The 16,232-nt window shown below is 47.0% G+C and overlaps 2 protein-coding genes across 4 annotated transcripts in view; one reads left to right on the plus strand and one right to left on the minus strand.

Moving 5' to 3' along the window:
• Positions 1-12,325, minus strand: part of gstcd (glutathione S-transferase, C-terminal domain containing) — a 58,947-nt gene extending 46,622 nt beyond the window's left edge. The window contains exons 1-7 of one of the 2 annotated variants that reach the window (XM_064926620.1): positions 12,296-12,323; positions 11,684-11,773; positions 11,133-11,376; positions 10,741-10,968; positions 9,938-10,405; positions 7,809-8,075; positions 4,134-4,227 (exon numbers count right to left, since the gene is read on the minus strand). In XM_064926620.1, coding sequence (XP_064782692.1) covers positions 4,134-4,227; positions 7,809-8,075; positions 9,938-10,405; positions 10,741-10,968; positions 11,133-11,330 — 1,255 coding nt within the window. In that variant the 5' untranslated portion in view covers positions 11,331-11,376; positions 11,684-11,773; positions 12,296-12,323. Of the gene's footprint in view, positions 1-4,133; positions 4,228-7,808; positions 8,076-9,937; positions 10,406-10,740; positions 10,969-11,132; positions 11,377-11,683; positions 11,774-12,295 lie in introns of both variants that reach the window. The other variant, XM_064926621.1, reaches the window with a different exon arrangement.
• ints12 (integrator complex subunit 12) lies at positions 11,782-16,213 on the plus strand. 2 transcript variants are annotated; one of them, XM_064926624.1, is made up of 7 exons: positions 11,782-12,100; positions 12,530-12,700; positions 13,211-13,369; positions 13,864-14,060; positions 14,268-14,427; positions 14,810-14,956; positions 15,289-16,213. In XM_064926624.1, exons 2-7 carry the CDS (start codon positions 12,542-12,544, stop codon positions 15,907-15,909), a joined length of 1,443 nt encoding a protein of 480 aa, XP_064782696.1. In that variant the 5' UTR covers positions 11,782-12,100; positions 12,530-12,541; the 3' UTR covers positions 15,910-16,213. The 2 variants fall into 2 exon arrangements, with proteins under 2 accessions (XP_064782696.1, XP_064782695.1); XM_064926623.1 differs by having other exon boundaries at positions 11,784-12,100; positions 14,810-14,962.
• Positions 16,214-16,232: the final 19 nt, after the last annotated feature.

The following is a 16,232-nucleotide window of genomic DNA, read 5'->3' on the forward strand; positions in this document are numbered from 1 at the left end:
AAGCCTACACCCCCGCCCTGACAACACCTTGGCCTTCACACCTTCACTAAGCCTACACCCCCGCCCTGACAACACCTTGGCCTTCACTTACACCTTCACTAAGCCTACACCCCCGCCCTGACAACACCTTGGCCTTCACTTACACCTTCACTAAGCCTACACCCCCGCCCTGACAACACCTTGGCCTCCACTTACACCTTCACTAAGCCTACACCCCCGCCCTGACAACACCTTGGCCTTCACTTACACCCCCGCCCTGACAACACCTTGGCCTTCACTTACACCTTCACTAAGCCTACACCCCCGCCCTGACAACACCTTGGCCTTCACTTACACCTTCACTAAGCCTACACCCCCGCCCTGACAACACCTTGGCCTTCACTTACACCTTCACTAAGCCTACACCCCCGCCCTGACAACACCTTGGCCTTCACTTACACCTTCACTAAGCCTACACCCCCGCCCTGACAACACCTTGGCCTCCACTTACACCTTCACTAAGCCTACACCCCCGCCCTGACAACACCTTGGCCTTCACTTACACCTTCACTAAGCCTACACCCCCGCCCCGACAACACCTTGGCCTCCACTTACACTAAGCTTACACCCTCGCCCTGACAAGACTTCAGCAACAATGATCCTAACATTAACTCCTTGTACCAAAAGAGCTCGCAATGAAAATAATGTTATAGGCATGACAGCTATGTGCCTCTCTCCCTCCATCCATCCATCTCTCTCCCTCCATCCCTCCCCTGCCTCCTCTTCCATGCGTGGCTGCAGGCACGGCACCTCCTCCATGCGTGGCTGCAGGCACGGCACCTCCTCCATGCGTGGCTGCAGGCACGGCACCTCCTCCATGCGTGGCTGCAGGCACGGCACCTCTGTTCCTCCGGCCCAGACAGCATCCCTAGCCACGTCCTCAGGGCATGCGCAGACCAGCTGGCTGGAATGTTTACGGACATATTCAATCTCTCCCTATCCCAATCTGCTGTCCCCACTTGCTTCAAGATGTCCACCATTGTTCCTGTACCCAAGAAAGTGAAGGTAACTAAATGACAATTGACCCATAGCACTCACTTCTGTCATGATGAAATGCTTTGGGAGGCTAGTTAAGGATCATATCACCTTTACCTTACCTGACACCCTAGACCCACTTCAATTTGCTTAACGCCCCAATAGATCCATATCTGGACACGAGGAATGCCCATGTAAGAATGCTGTTCATTGAGTATAGCTCAGCCTTCAACACCCTCCAAGCTCCTCATTAAGCTTGGGGCCCTGGGGTCTGAACCCCGCTCTGTGCAACTGGGTCCTGGACTTCCCGATGGGCCGCCCTCCACCTACACAGACAGTGGTGAAGAAGGCGCAACAGCACCTAAGGCCCTCACAAACTCTTACAGATGCACAATTGAGAGCATCCTGTTGGGCTGTAACACCGTCTGGTACGGCAACTGCACCGCCCGCAACTGCAGGGCTCTCCAGAGGGTGGTGCCGTCTGCCCAATGCATCACCGGGGGCACACTGCCTGCCCTCCAGGACACCTACAGCACCCGATGTCACAGGAAAGCCAAAAAGATCATCAAGGACATCAACCACCTGAGCCACAGCCTGTTCACCCCTCTATCATCCAGAAAGTGAGGTCAGTGCAGGTGCATCAAAGCTGGGACCGAGAGACTGAAAAACAGCTTCTATTTCAAGGCCATCAGACTGTTAAATAGCCACCACAAGCCGGCTACCACCCGGTTACTCACCTTGCACCTTAGGGGAAGCTGCCCTATATACATAGAATCACTGGCCACTTCAATAATGTTTTCATAATGCTTTACTCATTTCATATGTATATACTGTATTAGAAAATGGGTGGTTCGAGCCCCGAATGCTGATTGGCTGTTGGCATGGTATATCAGACAGTATACCACAGGTACGACAAAACATTTGGTAACCAGTTTATAATAGCATTAAGGCACCTCGGGGGCTTGTGGTATATGGCCAGTATACCGTAGTATATTGATCATATACCACACCCCCTCGGGCCTTATTGCTTAATTCTAGTCGATGCCACTCCGACATTGCTCGTCCTAATATTTATATATTTCTTATTTCCATTATTTTACTTTTAGTTGTGTGTATTGTTAGATACTACTGCACTGTTGGAGCTAGGAACACAAGCATTTCGCTACACCCGTACCATCTGCTAAATATGTGTATGTGACCAATAACATTTGATTTGATGCATGGCTGCAGTGACGGCACCTCCCTGCTGTCTCCTTGTGAGGTGGTGGTAGAAGAATGGGTGTGTTTGGTGAGGCGCTGACAGGCGTTGAAGGCCCAGTCACTACAGGTCCCTGACAAATGGTCTGTCTCATCTCCACTCTGACTAATTACCCCGACACAGGAACACAGAGGGAACCTACCTACACTACAGCCAGCAGCAGCAGTCACACGGATCTCTTTAGAGCCTCTGTTCATCAACTAGAGTACCCAACAACATCAAGTTTCTCTATGATTCACCCACTCAGAACGGTCACACTGCCCACACTACTTAGCTCTGTTTAGCAGTGTATAGGAGCAGAGAAAGAGAGCAAGACAGAGAGAGAGACAGAGAGAGAGACACACACACACACCGAGAGAGAGACACACCGAGAGAGAGAATGTGGGTATGCTTGAGTGTCAATTTATCAAATGTCTGGACTGGAGTGTATATAAAGAGATAGCATGTCGGGGTGATAAGGAATGCATGACTGGAAAGGGAATGACAAGTGGAATATTGCCAAAGTCTGGACAGTTATGTGAGAGGTTGGAGGTAACTAAAATAGCTAAATCATCCAGAGCCGGTTGACTTCAAGTTCAAGTGTCTGTGTTAAACTACTTCTGAATGAGAACATGTTCTGTTCTCGATACTGTCTGCTGAATTCATTGGAATGAAACCGGAGGAGGGTTGTTGGAATCCCTCCCGTATCCGCCCACTGGCCGGAACCACACAGACACAAGGAAAAAGGAAGGAAAATAACACTGACCACAACAACATGTACCTTCACACCCACACAACATCCTTGTTTGAGATCCAAGATTCAGTTAGACAGAAAGCACAGGAACTACCTGAGAGAACAATCCTACCATTTTTATCACAGACAACAGTTTGGGGCATCTCAATAGTTTGAAGATGCTCCTTCGTCTTCTCTCCTTTACACAAATAAAGGACATGATGCCACTGTAGTGTATTGAAATTAGTTCAGTGTAAGGTGGGATGCATTTCCTCACTCTATTACCCACTGAACTGAACCCACTGCTGTGTGTGTTTGTTCTTGCTTTCTGTACACACATTCCTCTATAAAGACCTTGATGTACTCCAGCTGCTTTAACGCACATTAAGATGAGCCGTAAGCATGACACATGTGAATGTACACACACACACACACGTGTAATAGAACCCCTTCACGCTGCGCTAGAATAACACTAGCATCTATCATCCTCATTAAGGCACACACTCACCTCATTTATTAGCCTTCTCAGGGTATAGTAAACACACTAATAAGGAAAGTGCTCGCTCGCTCACCCCCTCCACCTCCAAGGAGAGACTAATTTCTCCGCTTGACTCGCGACACCTGGGACTGCAATCAACCCTGCTTCCACCGCCCGTCCGTCAGACACGGCTGCCACGGCAACAGAGCCGCCACTGTGTTCCCGACGACGGTTCTACGGTCCGAGGAGTGTGTCCCTGTCCCGGTGACAGGCCTGTCTCACTTAGCCCCAACCACACTGGGAGAATACATCACAGCAAGGCTTCAGAAGTCATTAGGGGGGGCTCCTTGGAGAACGCATTACGTCTCGGAAGGCTCAGCCCGTCACAGACACTTCCACTGATTGTGTGTGTTTTTGTTTGAAAGGGGGCGACTCGTTGATGGAACTCACACCAAGCCAAAGTAGTAGTGATGTTTTATGCAAACATTTATGCAGCGTGTACCGGGATGCTCCTGCACATATCAATGGTGTTTGATATGGCTTTCTGGCTCAGTAAGGGTGATTGGATGAGGAAAGGGAAGGAGAAAAGGATGGAGAGATGGATGAACGAAGGGAGACAGGAAAGGAGAGAGGGGAGAGGGATGGAGAGGAGGGAGGGATGAAAGTAGTACCTTCAGTTGGGTTGACGGCCTCCGGTAAGCTGTCCCAGGGGAGGGTCCAGGAGGGGCAAGGATGAGGTGAGAAGACAGCCTCAATACCGCTCTCCTACGGGAACACCCACACACAGACACACACACCATCAAGGTTACCATAGAAACTTCTCTCTCAGAGCCTACAGGGTCTTTCCGGTCTCAACCAGCAGTAATGAAGTGGTTTACAGAGAGTAGGGAGCTCTCCTCCACCCTGACCGCCGTTAACCCCGTTCCAATCTGAAGAACCACCTGAGGACAAAGGCCGCTTTTTCTTTCCAATCCTTTTTTCCTCTCTCGTTCTCTCCTTGTAGAGAAACACGCTGTCTGTTAAGTTGGCCTTGTTACTCAGCTCATAGGGGGATGGAGGTGTTCTCCAGAACTGAAGAGATATATATTACAGGTAACAAGCTACGGATGGGGACAAACACTGCAGCTTTGAACACTGGCCTTTGGATACTGGATGAAAGCGTTATGAAAGCTTAGTTCACAAAGAACATTCCTCGTCAAAAGTTAGCAAGATATTAGTGTTATACAGAACTGCCTTTTATCTTTCATTGGTACAAAACAATGCCCTCTTTCTTCAGGCATAAAAAGGGCAGTTTTCTAAACGCCATATTAAATCACCAAGGACATCCTTCATCGAAATCAAAAGCTTTGATCTAACCTTCCTTGGCAGTTTTTTTTTTTTGTGATTTTTTCCCATATATTTTTCAATTAAAATAATGGACTTCATGGAAATAAATAAGCATGAAAATAAGGGCATTTGCTGTATGCCTGAGGCAATCATTCAGAGGGAAAATCACAAACTATAAAAATGACCTTGAAGAGGCTGCCTGTTTTGTGTCATTGTTGGGTAACAAAAATAAAATGGCCTCTTGAACCAGTTCCAAGCTGGTGCACTACAGCGGAGACAGCAGGTACATACTGCAGAGATACATTTGGAAACTGTCACTCTTATTTCTCAGTGCACCTGGCAAGAAGCCTTTGGAAGCCTGGCACACACACAGAGAGCTGGGGGAAAGAGGCTCTAGGACTGACAGACTTCACTGTGCGTGTCAATCTTCTGCCTCACTACAGTGTGTGTGAGTGAAATGGGAAGACAAGGTGAAGCAGCTCTGAATACAATTATATTCTCAGCTTGACAGTAGGAGTTGATTCAGATTGTTTGTGTGGTGGACAGATGTAGTGGCTTTGGTAAGCAGCAGTCAGGGATAGCACGTCACCCTGTTGGAGCCTAGCCTCTCTCTTTCTGTCTTTCTCTCTCTCGGTGTGCCCTGGACTGGCCTCGACACACACAGGCCCCTTGGCTCCACCAAGGCCCCAGACCGTACAACAGCTGCACTCCAGTCCTGCCGGTGACGACCACACAAACACATGCACACACGCACAAAGCCAACCAGCACCGAAATCTGTCTGGGCAGGCGAGGGACGGCAGTATGTGTGTGTGGGCAGTATGTGTGTGTGTGTATGTTCCTATGTCAGTGCATGTTCCAACTGTGTGCACCTGTGCCTACTCCGTAATCGACCAGGGTTGAATATCACATTCTAAGAGGGCAACTTGTTATCAACATTTACGATTGGCTGATGCACTTCCTGCAGTAGTTGGCCAGCAAGAAATCTCTGATTTATACTTGGGACCAGCCGTGCCAGAGAACAGTGAGGGTGTTCAGTGTTAGGAAGGTTTGAGCCAGCTGAGAAAGCAGTTTCCTGCCTTGACAGCTGTGTCGGTTTGTGTCCCACTGAAACCGCTACACTATAACGTGTTCCAGGCAGCCATTTGGAGTCCAGCGCTAACCGTGCTAGTAATTACACCCTGAGAGGCTGTAGGCTATATTGAGAGTGTGGAGTAATGATGCTAGCGGGTGTGTACTGAGCAGTGGTGGTGTTTTTTTGTAATTACTACAAGCAGGACAGTCTGGCTGTAAAATTGTATTATTTTTGTATTGGATTCAGTGTTTTTATTCAAATCAAAGTTTGAGGGGAAAGTGAAAGATGTGCACTATAGTGTAAAGTGGTGGCAAATCCAAAAGTGGCCTATGGGACGGAAATTACGACTTCATTTTGATTACCTGTCAAACAATTACACAGCAAATCACTATTAAAATGGGACAGTCGGTCTAATGACATGTCTGTAAACAATTAGAATGTGATAAGTGTAGCTGGTCAAAACGAGATTTAATGTGGTCATGTCATGTCTCTGTCGGTCATGTCTCTGTCGGTTCCCTTGTTGCACAGACATGAAAACAGGTCATGTCTGTCGGTTCCCTTGTTGCACAGACATGAAAACAGGTCATGTCTGTCGGTTCCCTTGTTGCACAGACATGAAAACAGGTCATGTCTCTGCGACTGTCGGTTCCCTTGTTGCACAGACATGAAAACAGGTCATGTCTGTCGGTTCCCTTGTTGCACAGACATGAAAACAGGTCATGTCTGTCGGTTCCCTTGTTGCACAGACATGAAAACACAGTCGTCATGTTCCCTTGTTGCACAGACATGAAAACAGGTCATGTCAGGTCTGGACTGTCGGTTCCCTTGTTGCACAGACATGAAAACAGGTCATGTCTCTGCTTGTTGCACAGACATGAAAACAGGTCATGTCTGTCGGTTCCCTTGTTACACAGACATGAAAACAGGTCATGTCTGTCGGTTCCCTTGTTGCACAGACATGAAAACAGGTCATGTCTGTCGGTTCCCTTGTTGCACAGACATGAAAACAGGTCATGTCTCTGTCGGTTCCCTTGTTACACAGACATGAAAACAGGTCATGTCTCTGCGACTGTCGCATCGTCCGTTGTCCTGGTTACTGGGCTGCTACAGCAACAAATCCATCTGTGACAAGACGTGGCAGGAGTTCTAAAATTGACAGACAGAATGACCTACTTTTATCTCGTCACACTCACAAGCAATTTTACCTTGCAGGTAATGATGATGTTGTGTCGGGTTCAATTTCCTCAATTAATAAAAAGTAGCTATCGTAAGTTCCGACGTCGTCAGCTATAACGCTACTCTGTTCATTTTTGTAACTGGCTCGCCAGCTAGCTATTTAGCCAACAAGCTATTTAGTCAACAAGCTCGCAACGAATCAAATCATTGTTTAGAAAGTACCTTTGAGTTGCCTGGCTGTCGTTTTGTGTTTATCATTTTTCATAACGACAACGTCAAGTTTGATGTTGGACGAAAATATAATGTTTATTATGTCACAGTGACAACAGTCCACAAACATCGATAGACCAACTGCAAACCAGCCTTTAAAGTAACAGAACGCAACAGCAAGGCCGCAATAATCTGCGAGAAAGCCTTCAATTATAGGAAGTGGGACAATTTTACAACCAATTGGAGTGCATAAATCCTTTATCGTTGCAGCTCAGGGACAGGCAGTGGGATGAGGGAGAACCAAATTGGGGCAGTTCTGTGTGTTTGCGCGCGCGATGTGCCTAGAGGCATTCAAGAGAGAGAAAGGCGCTGCTGCTAGAGAGCATGTGAGTTTACCACTGACAGCTTTCCTGAAACCTTCAATGTGCTTCATCTAATCCTCCCAAAAAGAGATGGTGGGAAGGCATGAGGGGAGAGTTGACAGAGAGAGAGAGAGAGAGAGAGAGGGGGAAAGAGACCGAGAGGGAGTGGGAGAGAGACTAAAAAAAAATATTCAATTACTTTGAGTTTAGTCATCGTGGGCCTGGGGCCTCCAACGAAGTGCACCTCCTTCATCGTCATCTCCAGGCTTTCCTGATTTGCTTTGCTGGACTGTTGTGTTTCGGCTATGGTTGGGGGGCCGGTAGTGAAGGCCTTGGGGGTGGAGAGGGCCATCCCACAGGCCTGGGCCGCCCTGGGGACCCCGGGGACTTCCTGGACCTGGAGGTACCAGCGCAGCAAGAGAGGCAGCTGGGATAGCGCGCTGGCGTTGTGGCTCTGGAGGGAGCTCTGGTGGGGGAGGAGGAGGGGAAAGTGAAGACAATGGCCTGAGTCAGCTAAGTGATTCATCAGAAGTGTCATCTGCACTGAACCAGAGCCCAGGTTCCACCAGGCTGATCCCCTCCACTCATCACCCCTCTGGAGATGGAGGAGAGAGACAGGCACTAAGAAAGGCAAGGGTTGGGAGAGAGAGATGGACAGCTGTAGAGGGGTGTGTGTACGTGTGTATGTTAGTTATTCTATCCTTGTGGGGACCTAAAATCCCCACAAGGATAGTAAAACAAGAAAATGTCTCCCTCTTGGGGACATTTCCCACATTCCCATGAGGACAAAGGCTATTTTAAGTTTAGGGGTTGGGTTTAGGGTTACAATTAAGGTTAGGATTGGGGTAAGGGGCTAGTGGTTAGAGTTAGGGTTAGTGCTATGGTAAGGTTTAGGGGTTGGGGAAAATAGGATTTTGAATGGAAATTAATTGAAGGTTCCCACGAGGATAGAAGAACATAACGTGTGTGTGTGTGTGTGTGTGTGTGTGTGTGTGTGTGTGTGTGTGTGTGTGTGTGTGTCCAAGAGAGAGAGAGTGAGAAGAGAGAGAATAGAGAGGAGGGAGAGGGAAACAGACAGAGCATAGAAAGAGGTGACAGTAGTTAAAGCCAAGGGTCTTTTATCTGGCTCTCTGTCCTGTGGATCTGTGGATAGACAGCGGTGGCTGTGTGGGAGAAGAGAGGAGACATGCTAGGCTGAGTGTGAAACTGGAAACCACTGGAGCACAGCTGACCCCTAAGAGCCTCATTGTGAGAACTTCACTTCATTCCAATCCCAGGCTATACAGCTATGAGAACAGGAGGAGAGATGGAAGAGGAGAGAGGTGTGCAGAGGAGACCCTGTTGACCGCTTGGCTCCAAGGCATAATAGATCGATAACTAACACCCCGTGGTGGCATCTCATAAAAACCCAAAACACTAAACAAAATATGGGAAATCTATAACTAAAAAGTTCCCAGGAAAATTCAGCAAGGGGCAAATTAAAATAACTTTATTTTACAAACTAACTTGATGATGAACTACAATAAGTGATTGGCAGCAAATCTCATCCTTTCAACACCACTCTCGCAGCCTAATTTCTCACATCCGAAATTAGGCTCTGACAATGACATCATTTTAAAATCAGCACGACGAACCAAGCATGATCCCAAAGCCGGTTCATTGAAATGCATATCAACCAACTACATTTAAAATAGACCTATTTGTCATCATCCACAGCCAGGTGGACCACCTTTGAGAATAGAATCTGTGCTGACACACACACACAGTCTTGGGAAGGCACTATTCTGCCTGGTTTCCACTGTATAAAGCCTCTGTGGGTGTACAGGTACCACCTGATGAGACATTCAGTGTAGAAGGGCAGCATGCATCATTTCAGAGGCCTTCATAATACGGTCGACATGGCAACAGGTGTAAGTACTCAAATGAGGTAGCAGGTGATGACAGGGGACAATAGGGTAATATGCTACTGTTAAAATAAAATGTTCCACACACTCAGAGCTACCACTTGTCTAAAACTAGCATGGAGACTAAACAGGCCTGGGAAATGCACGTTGCAAAAAGATTGAAGAAACACGATTGCAAGAGAAGTGCTGGTAGTTTACATATTTAGTGACCAGCAGAAGGGAGGCTTGGTCCGTGGAATATAATTCAAGTGCATAAAGCAAGAACTCTGTAGCCTGAGTCCCAGATCTGTTTGTGCTGTTTTGCCAGTGACAGCAATGGAGTAGGAAAGACAGCACAAACAGATCGAGGACTCAGGCTAAGAGTTCTAGACTAACTTCCCTTCAAACATATAACTAACAGATAACCTCCAAGGGCCTTCCTTACCAGGTATTGATGGATACAAGGCAGCAACACCACATCAGTCAGAGTGAAGTACAGCCCCTCGGCAAACACATGCTCCAGCTGAGGCAGCTCTGTGGTCTTCACTTTCCTGATGTCAGAGCTCTCCCTAATGGTCGTGGACGGAACTGCACCACTATCCACATACAGCTTGGCCAGGGCTGCTTGGAGTTCTAGGCCGTTGGCGGACTGCGAATCCTGGGGCTGGGTGACGTCTGTCCCTTGGTCCTCTTGGAGGTCCTGAGAGATTTTCTTCTGGTGGTTCTTCTGCTGCTGCTGGAGCTTCTGCCGGCGGATCTTGTCGTCGTTGTGCACCTTGACGGGCTCGCCTAGTGTCTTTTCAAGGTTGAGGAGGGCAGAGGGGAGGTGCAGGGATGGGTTAGTGGGCTGTCGGAGGTGGGCCTCCACGGCCGAGGGGATACTGAGCTCACACAGCCTGGTCCACTGGCTCACCTATAAGGGAGAGGAGGAACATGCATTCATTTTGACTAATATTTGTGGCATTGGTGTAATGTAGAGTTGTATTTTTATACAGCAGTACTGTGTGTCCAAGGCAACGAGTAACAAGTTTATCCCATCTTATTCACTAGCTCATAAAAAATCCCTCTGGAAGAATATAAGATTCAATTGGTTTTCCAATGGGAAAGCTCCTACTGATGTGTGACAATTTAATTATGCCTAGAAACAAAAACCAAAAACACTAATGTCATCTATACACAAACAGAATCATTCGTAGTTTTGCCAATGGCACTACATGCATACCATAATAATTGAGTGTTGCCCCTTACCTCAGCGCAGGCCTTCAGACAGGTCTTCTTGAACCCTAGCAGTGATGCTGCATCCTTCCTTCTGGGGTCTGCCTCACAGGTGCTGTGTATAATATGCCTGAGCACCACAGCCAGCCCGGCCCTGCAGTACCTCCCAGTCTCATCCAGTACGGCGGGGAGACGGCAGCCCCTCACCAACACAGGCAAGTCCTTGACATGGACCATCGAGACAGCTAAACGCGTTGGTACCTGTCGAAGCAATACCGTTGTTACACATATCGATGTTGACATGTATTCATTCACCTTCACTACATTGTGTTCAATAGTTGACTGAAACCTGCTCAGTAAAGTTGTCCCGACTTCTTTGCCTGTCATTACTGTCTACAACACAAAGCAAATCGACAATGACAAACCTGTGACTTCCAGGATTGTGAGCTTTGTGTGTCAGGCTTGGCAGAGACGAGGAAGACTTTGAATGATGTGCACTCGCAGTAAGACAGGAGGAAGAGTGAGATGGAGGTGTGTAGGGGAACAGGGGGCTGCTCGTTTTGGGAGGATAATTCCAGGTAGAGACACTCTGGCTGCTCCTGATGTGGGTCTGTCTGCGTCATTGTGACAGGAGGTACTCAAAAGGTTGAATATTGGTGTCAATCAAACCTGTAAACAAGACAAAATGGTATTGTGGCAACAAACTCTGACAAAAGTTAGCTGACTAAAGTTAACTCCATACATCTCAAGATGTATGTCTATATCGTGAAGTAGAGTTTAGTCTGCTAGACTAAAGTTGCTAGCTAAGACAAGCATATGCTTGCATATCCAACGTTAACTTCCTACTGTTAGCTAGGTAGTAGCTGTCTAGCTAGGTATACATTTAGCTAGTGCTCTACATAGTTAGCCCACGCCTCGTTTCTGCTTAGGTTCTGACAATCAAGCAAACTATGATACATTGAAATTAGCTACTTACAGTACATGTGAAGCTCACTGTGCACGTTGTCATAGTAAACACGTCACTTCCTCAAGTCAGTTCCACGTGTAACAGTCAATACAGACCGACCTGATCAATGATACATACATACTTCAATTAAGTGTAAACATTGTATTACAAAATGATGTATACACTATATAGTTATAGTGACGTATTTTGAATACAGTCTAGATAATCAAAATATGCTACGGGTAATGTCGAGGTCCGTGCAACAAATTAGCTAGCTTGTTTCTTCGGATGTATTTAGTGGATGGACAAGAATGCCGCTAGGAAATAAAGTCGTTTCAGCTACAGTAGCTCAAATGCGACTTGTTAAGTTACTGTGAATACTTGTCATACGTGTCATAATAACCACATTGGTGTGAGAAATACACGTTAAAGATATTTGAGAGTAAGGTAAGGTAATCAAACATGACGAATCTCAACTAACCTTTGCTAGCTTACTAGCTAGCTAGCTACTTGAGCTAGCTAGCAGGTTTCCCAACCAAGGCTAACGTTAACTTAGCTACTTGGTATAGCTACATAGCCAACTGGACACCTTGCTAGACAGCTTCAGAAGCGGACAGTCACGTACAAGTCATCATTTCTTACCTAGCATTATGTGCATGCAAGTTAGTGTAGAAGCAGTTGACCTTTGTGTCAATAGTAACTAGTTGGTTATGTTTTCTGTCTAGCTTTGCCGACCAACAATATCACTAAAGTTACTCACTAGCTGTGAGATCACCAATTAGCCAGTACTATATGTATCAACTGGATGAGGCCAAAAACAGGTCGGACCTATAGTCAAAGCATATGCCATATTCTACATATCCTTTCTATCTACAGTTCAGTGTGATCATGGCTGCATCAGTGAGTCTGGAGTTGGACCCTGTCTTCCTAAAGGGACTGGGATACTTGCACTCAAAGAACAAAGACTCTGTGGATAAACTCCGAGCTCTTCTGGATGAGTCTCTATCAGGCAGAGGGAGTGATTCCTCTTACCGCTCATCACTGAAGGTATGGACTATTGTAGCTTAGTTGGTAGAGCATGGTGCTTGCAAAGACAGGATTGTAGGGTCAATTCCCAGGACCACCCATACGTACAAAAATGTATGCACACGTGACTAAGTGGCTTAGGTTAAAAGGGTCTGCTAAATGGCATATATTATTATTATACTATATGGCATTCATTCAGAACATGATGTTGTCAGAATTTTACAGGCTGGCGCGATTATATTCTTATGATGTCATCATATGGGGTTTTGACAGTAGTCCAAAGGGAATCCATAGACATACATGATCGAGGTGTAAGATATGAAACCTTGCCTAGGCCCCTGTGTCTTCCTTTACCTGTGTCAATCATTATCATTTCAGACATCCCTTCGCTGCCGCTTGTCTCTAGTTCTTTCAGTCACTCCCAACATTTGTATCCTGGAGAAGTAGCTCTGAAGCCTCGTGTTTAAAAAACAAACTTTATTTGTCACCTGCGCTGAATACAACAAGTGTAGACCTTGTATCTATCAACAGGAGGTGGAGGTGACGAAGGTGTCCGTGTCCAAGACGAGCATAAATAAACAGGACTCTAAGTCCTCCTGTAGCTCCTCCTCTTCATCTAGCAGCAGCAGCAGCAAGTCCAGCAGCTCAGAGAAGAGCAAAAAGGAGGTGGAGAAGAGGCCTTCAGACAAGGTACGAAATGGAATGGATGCTGTGCCTGAGTAGGGGATAGGGATTTATTCATGATCTAGGCTAGTTAGTTCCAGAACCAAACCAGTACTGCAAATCATGGAAAACACCACAAAAACCATGTGTAATCGTTGGTCATACATAATGTTATTACATTGAATTTTAAGACATTCATCCATATTCCAGTAATTCCATTCCGTTTGTTGAGACAATCTAGAACCAAACATGCATGCACAATTATCCACTGTACATACATACTGTTATACATTGGATACCTATTTGGAGTAATTTGTTCAGTGTGACATATCTTCAGTTTGTTGAGATGACACAGAACGTAAACCGTCACGTAAAGGTCATAGGTCAACATTTTAGTATGAAATCCGTATTTGTTGAGGTTGAAATAGAACATACCACCTACATATCAACTTTATAAACCTTCATAACACTGTTATATAACCTTCATAAGACCTTTATTGCACTTTCCCTTTGTCTTCCAGGTGAGGGTAGAGCCAGGTGAAGGACCTGAGCCGTCTAAGAAGCCTCGCCTGGAGCCCAAGCAGCAGGAGAACCGCTCGTCCCCCGTCACAGTCCAGCCCTTCAAAGACATACCTCTGCCTGACTTCTCCAACTTCGACGCGGAGACCAACGCTGACGACTTCGCCATGGAGATGGGGCTGGCCTGTGTGGTTTGCAGGTAGGTACCCGGATGTTTTTGAATGCCACCTGGGTCGCAACTGAAAACGAAATAGTCCATGTAGTCTTTTCCTGTTTGTCCTTTTTTCCCATTTGGTGCCTGTGAACACTACGTCTAACTCTGTGATGAATGACTGTATGTACTGTGTGTAATGTGTTTTCATTGATAAATAAAATCAATCAATTAGTTTCATGTTGATGACCTCAGGCAGATGACAGTGACGTCGGGCAACCAGCTAGTGGAGTGCCAGGAGTGCCACAACCTCTACCACCAGGACTGCCACAAGCCCCAGGTGACGGACAAGGACGTCAACGACCCACGCCTGGTGTGGTACTGCGCCCGCTGCACCCGGCAGATGAAACGCATGGTAAGAGATGGATAGACGACAAAGTCATCCTGGCTGAGTCTGAAATGGCACCCTGTTTCTTACATAGTGCACTACTTTTGACCAAATCCCTATGTGCGCTTGTCAGAAGTAGTGCACTATATAGGGAATAGAGTGCCATTTTGGACGCAAACCATGTGCGCAATACTTATGACAAGGGGTGTGAGTTCAGTGAGTTGAGACCTTTTGAACGTTGCAGATAGAAATGTAATGAACAGAGCTGAAACGATTCCTTACTCTCCCTGACAGACAATCATCTATTTTCTACACAATACATTTCTATCTGAACGTTCTGTAATGTTGTACACTCCGAAAAAGACTCCAGTTGAATGGGTTCTTATGCTGTTGTTGTTTTTCCTGCCAGGCCCAGAAGACCCAGAAGCCTTCACAGAAGCCGACACCAGCCGTTGTGTCAGCAGCCCCCGTGGTGAAGGACCCTCTGGTGAAGAAACCGGAACTCAAGGTCAAACCCGACACATCCAGCACCTTTCAGGCCTTCAAACGAACTGAGGTGAAGGTAAGCATTACAACACCAGAGCTGCATATTTGAACTACAAGTCATATTTAGGTTAAATTACATTTTTCAATAAGATATACCTTGTCTAATGCAACCTGATCATGTAATACCCAGACATTATACAGCATTCCATGGCATACAGTGCAATAGCCTTTTCGAAGATGGCGGACATTTAGGATGAATGTAAAGACTAAATGTTTATATGTTGTCATGCAAACTGACTATGTGTGTAATACCTGGACATTATACTAGCGGGGAAAGGATCAGAGTCATTTTGATATGCTTAGGAGTATTGCATCTCTAACGCTCGTCTCTTTCCCTCCTAGGCGTCTGCAGCAGTATCTGCCAACCCCTCCAGTAGCGGCGGCTCCTTGCAGTCGGGAAGCGGCCTCACAGGGTGGGCCGCCTTCGGGGCCAAGACCTCCGCTGGCCCTGGCGCCAGCACCAAACCTGGCTCCTCAGGGCCAAGTGGAAGTAACAAGACCTCCTCCACCTCTACCCCCCCTGGCCAAAAACCTGCCGGACTCTCTGGGCTGGCCAGCTCTAAGACGGGCGGAGGACTGGGTGGCAGTGGCTCCAAGATGGCGATCGGAGGAGGAAATGGAAATAATGGTGATGGTGGAAACGGCTCCAGCTCTGTGCCTCTGAAGCCTCCTCCACCTCTGACCCTGGGGAAGCAGACCCTAAACCGGTCCTCCAGTGGGGAGAACCAGGGGAAGGGGACAAGTCCTGGGTCCTCCCCCAGTGGGCCTCAGCCCAGCCTGGGAGGGAACAGCGGAGGGTCTGGGGGTAATGGAGCAGGGAATGGGAACGGTAACGGGTCGAAGGCTGCGGCTGAAGCGCCAGGGGGTGGCAAGGCGCCCACGTCCCAGGAGTCTCAGCTCAACGCCATGAAACGCCTGCAGATGGTGAAGAAGAAAGCGGCTCAGAAGAAGCTGAAGAAATGAATGGAATGAGAGGAGTAGTGAGGGAAGGAAGAGAGAGAAGGAGAGAAGTGTGTAAGTAAGATGTTCGAGGTGGAAGTTATGAATGGGAGTGAGTGCCAGAGCATTGAATGAACTGTAACGTGGATGTAACCGTATCCAATCGAATACTTGAATTTCATTGATGTATGAAATGCTGCTGGAGATACTGTTAGTGGCTATAATGTGCCTCTTCATTCTGTCCAAACTCAGCCACATCACAGAAAATTGAAATAACATGTTTGTTTTTGGGGGGGAAAAATGTAATAAAATGTATTATTTTTTATGACATAGTAGAATTGTCTTTT

Source organism: Oncorhynchus masou, chromosome 20, assembly GCF_036934945.1.
Source record: "Oncorhynchus masou masou isolate Uvic2021 chromosome 20, UVic_Omas_1.1, whole genome shotgun sequence".
NCBI classification, from domain to species: Eukaryota; Metazoa; Chordata; class Actinopteri; order Salmoniformes; family Salmonidae; genus Oncorhynchus; species Oncorhynchus masou.

What these genes read in the sequence shown, in the direction of transcription:
- ints12 (XM_064926623.1), top strand. Translation starts at nt 12,542, where the DNA reads ATGGCTGCATCAGTGAGTCTGGAGTTGGACCCTGTCTTCCTAAAGGGA. An exon ending in AGAAGAGGCCTTCAGACAAG is followed by an intron (nt 13,370 to 13,863) that starts GTACGAAATGGA and finishes TTTGTCTTCCAG; the next exon opens with GTGAGGGTAGAGCCAGGTGA. An exon ending in CTGGCCTGTGTGGTTTGCAG is followed by an intron (nt 14,061 to 14,267) that starts GTAGGTACCCGG and finishes TGATGACCTCAG; the next exon opens with GCAGATGACAGTGACGTCGG.